Source organism: Nematostella vectensis, chromosome 10, assembly GCF_932526225.1.
Source record: "Nematostella vectensis chromosome 10, jaNemVect1.1, whole genome shotgun sequence".
Taxonomy (NCBI): domain Eukaryota; kingdom Metazoa; phylum Cnidaria; class Anthozoa; order Actiniaria; family Edwardsiidae; genus Nematostella; species Nematostella vectensis.
Genome location: NC_064043.1, coordinates 6,937,640 through 6,943,842, shown reverse-complemented (window position 1 = coordinate 6,943,842; position 6,203 = coordinate 6,937,640). Strand labels below are relative to the sequence as shown.

At 40.4% G+C, this 6,203-nt stretch overlaps 2 protein-coding genes across 3 annotated transcripts; one reads left to right on the top strand and one right to left on the bottom strand.

The window, feature by feature from the left end:
• Window positions 1–535: 535 nt before the first annotated feature.
• On the bottom strand, window positions 536–3,981 carry LOC5522051 (beta-2 adrenergic receptor). 2 transcript variants are annotated; one of them, XM_032367224.2, is made up of 3 exons: window positions 3,383–3,981; window positions 2,676–2,760; window positions 536–2,263 (listed from the first exon to the last, which is right to left on the bottom strand). In XM_032367224.2, exon 3 carries the CDS (start codon window positions 2,212–2,214, stop codon window positions 1,255–1,257), a length of 960 nt encoding a protein of 319 aa, XP_032223115.1. In that variant the 5' UTR covers window positions 2,215–2,263; window positions 2,676–2,760; window positions 3,383–3,981; the 3' UTR covers window positions 536–1,254. The 2 variants fall into 2 exon arrangements, with proteins under 2 accessions (XP_032223115.1, XP_001641818.1); XM_001641768.3 differs by having other exon boundaries at window positions 536–2,260.
• A 1-nt stretch (window position 3,982) lies between these two features.
• LOC5513131 lies at window positions 3,983–5,883 on the top strand. The gene is made up of 2 exons (XM_032382566.2): window positions 3,983–4,759; window positions 4,867–5,883. Exons 1-2 carry the CDS (start codon window positions 4,396–4,398, stop codon window positions 5,031–5,033), a joined length of 531 nt encoding a protein of 176 aa, XP_032238457.1. The 5' UTR covers window positions 3,983–4,395; the 3' UTR covers window positions 5,034–5,883.
• The last annotated feature ends 320 nt before the right edge of the window (window positions 5,884–6,203 follow it).

Here is a 6,203-nt window from a genome sequence, read left to right as displayed (position 1 = left end):
CAGATTGGTATCCGATTTAACGGCGCTTGTGAAAATCACACAAAAACTAATTAGCTAAGTACCTAAAAAGTAGCTCTAAAAAATCTTTATGTAAAAAAAAAGAAAAATTTGGTTTAAAAATGTTTTAAAAAAAATTAAATTGAATTGATAAATTAATTTTTATAGCGGAGGTCACACTAGCGCCGCTTGAGCGGAACCCCATACCTATAAAATATGGTAACAAATGATTGGTAACTCATCGACTCGATTTTTCTTGACGCGATGTCCGTCCGTCCGTCCGTTAAAAGCATCGTATGACAACCAAACTTGGCAGGTGTCATTTATGTGTCAAGGGAGGTGCAAAACTGTGGTCACGTGATTTGTGACGTCATTGATGACGTCACTAGAAGCAAAAATATTCTGACGTCATCAAAATAAAAAAAGGAAACATCATATGGCAACCAAACTTGTTGCCATGTACAATATTAAATAATGACATTATGATACTAAGACATTTCTTTGTTTACTATATAATATACTATATATATTTTTTCTATTTGATTAAAACATTTTGTTAAATTCTTGTTACACAGGTAAAAATGGTGGAAGGTGTATTACGGGATACTTCAAAACAATGCTCCCACCTCTTTTTACTCCCTTCAAAATGAGAGGCGGAGTCAAAACACGACCATTGTTTACAGTAGGTTTTGAATAAAACATGTCACCATGTCTTGTGAAGACAACGATAGAGCTTTATTTCTTTTCATCATTGACAAAAAGGGGCGAAAAAAGAAATGAGATGCTGCCGAAACTCGACACACTCGGAGCGATCTGCATTTTGTCCGCGCATGGCGCAGATCAACCACCAGCCGTGATCTAGCTAAATCGGGTATAAATCATGTTTGGAATTCTTGTTTTTTTTTTTTTAAAAATAAGGGATAAGCCCTGTCTTCGGTTAGAATTAAAAGTACAAAAACGTCTCTTTGATCCAGTTCAAAGTTCTGTACAACAATGTCATCTCTTCAGTTGTAATATGTACACAGGTGTATTATATACTTCAGCCTAAAATTCCTCTAGCACCATTTACCCATTTTCTAGTTTGTCCACCCCTTTTATAGGGTCCCTGGACCCGTTATAGGGTCCCTGGACCCTTGAGTGTGTTATTTTTTTTTTCCGTTTTCTTCCGGTTGCCTCACCTCCTTCACTTTTGAGGATTTGTGTAGGTTTCTTGAAAATAAAAGTGAACATTCTGCACTTCAGGGTTAATCAAATTATTTATTTCCTGAAGAATCGTTTCGCCAACTTGCAGATCCTCCTTCTAATTTTCGCGCTGAAGATGAAGTATACGAAGGGGTTTATACTCGGAGCCATAAGTAACAGCGTTACGAAAAGAGGCACCAGGTTGATTCTGACTTCTTCAGTCCCTATCCCTTTTACTAGGATGCCGAACAGGGAGACCGGAACAAAGCAGAAAACCAGAGTCAATGTAATGATGAGAACAGTTTTCAGAGCCTTGCGCTCCGAGAGGGTGTTCACCGCGGGATCGAAGCGCTTGTTCTCGGCAGCGATGGCGATGGAGTGCTTGCGCGAGATGCGATAGAGGCGCAAATGCAGAAACACCATGATGACGCAGAGGCACAGAAGATACAGGTACCAAAGGGTCACCACGGCGGGGAAATAAGGCGTCAAGAACACGCGGATCAGGGAGAGCGCCAGGCATGCGATGCTCGAGATTACGATAGCAGTGTAGGTCTTGCTCTTGGTCACCAATGTGATGTAGCGTAACGGCCGAGTGATCGCAATGAAGCGGTCAACAGTAGCAAGACAGAGTGTAGTCAAGCCACATGTAATAGACAAACTTCCAACGATATCTAGCAGCAGTCTAAAGTCTGACTGACAAAGTTGTCCATGTGGTTCTAATAGAACTCGGATGATGGTACCAGCGTGTGCGGTTTGAATGACAATTCCAGTCAGGACATCGTTGGCGGCAAGGCTGAACAATAGGAGATTGGCGGGGACTCGCAGTTCACGGACAAGAGCGATCGTCATCATTACCAGCGCGTTACCTCCGACAGATAGTACAGGTAGAGCGGTGTTCACAGCGGCTAGGAGCGCCGCGAACTCGGAGTTATTCCTGGCGAATTCTTGATACTCTGGTATCCGGGCATCGGAGTTTATACAAATACCACTAAATGCATCACTGAAATTTCCGTCGAATTGTGACGAGAAGTTCATCTTTAGGACATTAGTCCTCAGTGGGTTGTGACGCTGACAGACTTATCTGCTGAAAAATAATATCAAGTATTCAGTACAGGGGCGGATCACGATTTTCCGAGGGGAAGGGGGGGGGGGGGGCACCGAAATAAAGGAGGGGCACCAATATATAAAACATATAGCGGGAAGTTAATTTCAGCTTCCACTCGTTTATTATAAAATTTTGGTCCGAAGAGGAGGAAACCGGCCCCCTGGATCTGCCATTGCAATGGTCTTCATTATCGTGGCTGCTTTTTTTGTTTTAACTGTTTCGGAATAGAATAGGCGGCTTTAGATCTTTCCCTTTCTCAGACGTCAAAAGGACAATTCGATTAATCGTGATTAAAAGGGCTAGGTGGTATAGTCCTTTTCCTGAAGTTCTGACGCAAAAGTGTAGAGTGGTGGTGAACAATGAACGCGTTGGGTGCAATGTGTTCTCTCACCTTTACTGCCAAGTTTCCTGTTCTTTTCTTTCGGTCATAATTAGTAAATTTGTCCTGCTCAAGTGTGGTGGAGAGAGGTCTTTCTCTAGATATCAAATAATTGTCAATAGCAAAACATGTTTGCAAATTAGCTGCCAAGAGTGAGTAAGCCAGTAGGCATACGATCTTTAGATAAGTAAATCATCAACCTCTCACTCCACTCAAATAAGTTCCCTCGGGCAAACAGTTAGTAATTAGCCAAGGTGGTTTCACTTATTTAGCCAACAACGTGGAAACTGATCAATACGTTTTTAATCTAAAACAAAAAAAAGCGAATAAGTATGTCTTTAGATGTTAGGCTAAAATAAAAGCGTGTGTGCTATTTAAACAAGACTTTTACCAGGTCACACCTAGTGTTTTCTTGTCATTATTTGGGTAAGAAGACATTAAACGACGTGTTTTCAAGTAGAATTCGCTTAATTTGAAAGGTCATTGTTTATTTCGAGAAGCTGTTTGTATCCATATGGTCAAGTTTCGGTTAGATATGGTTAGATATCTAACAAATTATAGTATCTTCGAGCTCAGAAGTTTTGGAAATGTACTCCCTAAAGATGGTTTTCATAAAACATAAAAGATTTAACATCAGTTTATACTGCGACGAACGCGAAATTGTCAAAAAAAACACTTCACTATTAACCATTCATGCATGACCATAAGCTAAGCCTTACCAGAAGTGCGCAAGGCTTAGCCTCGTTCACTGGCTTCTATTGGCTTAGGCCAGAATGTCGAGCGCAAAGAGAGTCCCAGGTCTGGACTACTATTGGCTGAGCGGCTTGTCGGTTAGTGACGTCACTATTTGACAACAGAGGACGAGGCGTCGCAAGGCTTACTTTGATGACGCTCGTCTATTTGCACCTGTCAGTTTCGCACCTGCCTCAAAAATTGGAAGAAGCAAAAACAAAGCGAAACAAGTGGTTAGACAGTCTTTTCCCATGAGTGCACATTTAGATTGTAATTCAGCAATGTCGTCAATAATGAACTCATATGGAAATCCTGAAAAGCTGGACTTAGCGGAAAAACTCATTTGGAGTTAAGACACTTTCTGGATTCTATTCCATATAGTTCATAAAAGCAAATAATTCATTCTTATGAAATGGTGGCAGTTTTTTCAATAATATTCAAAATTTCAACATTAAAATATGATAAAATGCGCATCGCTTCCCCCATCCCATGAGACTGGAAAATTTGTCGTGCGGAGTGCAAACAGGATATTTCAGGGGTTTTACAAATAGACTGACGGACATTTCTACTAATGAATATTGCCCAGCCTTAAGGGGAGATTCCTATCAAAAAATCCAAAAAAATAAAAAAAGTGATGATTTTCTAATAAGTGCTTCTAAATACTGTTCAAGCATTATACTTTTCTGTTCTATACCTTTTTATGCTAAATTCTAAAAGAAATACCCATAAAAAAGACAAATACTGAGGCATACGATGTTGTGAGTTATCCGTTACCATGGTAACGAGATAGCTTTCTTTTGTTTTGCGCCCTTTTTTCAGCACAAAGCGACCCCAGCATAAAATTAAATGGTTGGTTTCGGTTCCAGACTCCTTTGATGTCCATTCCGGCTATTCCAAAGCTAGTTTTAGAGGCCTGGTTGCTGTTTCAGCGCGTCCAAGTCTCAAATCTAAAATTCGCTTTATTTACACTCGACCCACGAAAATTATACGCTTCTTAACCATGCCAAAGGGCTCAAAACACGGCTACAAACAATCTGTAGTCCAGACTAACACAAGAAAGAGGAAATCTACGTTCAAAGGAACTAAGAAACAAGACAAGAAAGCTCAGGATCAACGAGAAATACGGCAGGTTACTGAGATCGCGTTCGTCGGTGACGACGATGTTGTGAGCGAGCAAGTTCCTCCTCCTCAGTCAAGTGCTTCGGCTCAGAAGCTTCATGATGTTCTTGAAGATTTATCTTCTGATGATAGCTTAAATGCTTTTGAAGCTGAGGGTGAATCAGCCACTGGATATCGTTTTGTTTCGATGCAGAGTCTTCTCAACTTTGCCAAGCGATTACATGCTAACACCACGTGCGATGCTGGTAAGTAAAAATGCTTTCTTATATACTTTAATATCACCCGTAACCGCTTCACTTGTCGATGGCTTAAGCTTAATTATGTTCCTAATATTGATCTAACTTTTCCCTAGGTAAATTTGAACTAAAAGAGATGACCACTAATAGGCATGGAATGTGCAGCAGTTTGTTTGTTCATTGCCATGATTGTGACATGAAGCCTGGAGCCCATCTATACTCGGCTAACAGATCCTGCTCTGTTGGCGAGGTGTCTCCCTGGCTACACCCAGAATGCCAATGAATCTTTAAATGCTTTGGTGTGGGCCAGGTGCCCAAAGCATAAATGGCATGGTAGGGAGAGAGTGGAGATGGATGTTGGGTCTGCGGCTATCCACTTCAGTCTGGGTGCTACCGGGAAGCATGAAATCATGAGAAGGGCGGGGATTGAAGTGGGTAGTCATACAGAGAAAGAGAGTAAGAGAAGAGATAGGGGGAGAGTAGAAAAGGCAGAGAAGAGGGCTAGTGACCAGCATAAGAAGTACAGACAGGCAAGGAGTTTGGCAAGGAAGAGGGACGAAGAGCTTAGGTTAGAACGGGAAGGCACAACATATGAGGCAGGAGGCTTTAATGAGCTAGGACATGACTTAGGGCCCTCAACTAGCCATAGGAGGAAGAAAAGGGCAAAGAAACATTAAGTAGATGATAAATTGTGATTCTATGGCAGTCTAATTTATTCTATACCAAGCATAAAGCCTAACTGGAGTGGTTTTGCTTTCAAAACTCATTTGTCAAACTTTAAGAGCTGATTTCTCAAATACACTAATTTCCGTATTAATTTATTGCCCCCCTTAAGTATCTTGACAGGTATTTAACGGTTTTAGCTCAAATTTGGAAGACTTGTAGTGTATAGTCCATATTACAAACCTATGGGAGCATTTTCAAAAAACTTAAACCTAGCCTGTGATATACCAGTATAAGTCTTCATGAAGAGGTTTTGGTTGCTATGGTAACCAGAATTGGCTTATCAACAAACTGTCCCATAGGTTTGTTTTTCCTTATGTCCATGATGTGTGTATGCAATATAAAGCCTTCAATGTAAATAGAAAGTGTAAAAAATGGTGGGGGCAGTTTTAATAAAGCGTTTTGAAATATTCCCTTTGAGAGTTAATATTTAACCAGGGGCTCATTAGTATTCACATATAATTACATGATGATGTAGATAACCTTATTGAGAACATTTGTACCAAGTTTTATGGAAATCTGACCAATTGTAATGAAATAGTCACTTTTTAAATACAAACCCCAAATTTGGCACTTCTTTGATAGGAATCTCCCCTTAATGTTACTTCACTTTTCCCTTCTTCCTGCTGCGATAGCTTGTTTATGAACTTTTAATTGCTCCGAGTAGAAAATGCACAGAACAATATGCATTTTAGATTAGGCTGGTATAAGAAACCTCCCACTCCTTCAT

What these genes read in the sequence shown, in the direction of transcription:
- LOC5513131 (XM_032382566.2), top strand. Translation starts at nt 4,396, where the DNA reads ATGCCAAAGGGCTCAAAACACGGCTACAAACAATCTGTAGTCCAGACT. An exon ending in TAACACCACGTGCGATGCTG is followed by an intron (nt 4,760 to 4,866) that starts GTAAGTAAAAAT and finishes ACTTTTCCCTAG; the next exon opens with GTAAATTTGAACTAAAAGAG.
- LOC5522051 (XM_032367224.2), bottom strand. Translation starts at nt 2,214, where the DNA reads ATGAACTTCTCGTCACAATTCGACGGAAATTTCAGTGATGCATTTAGT.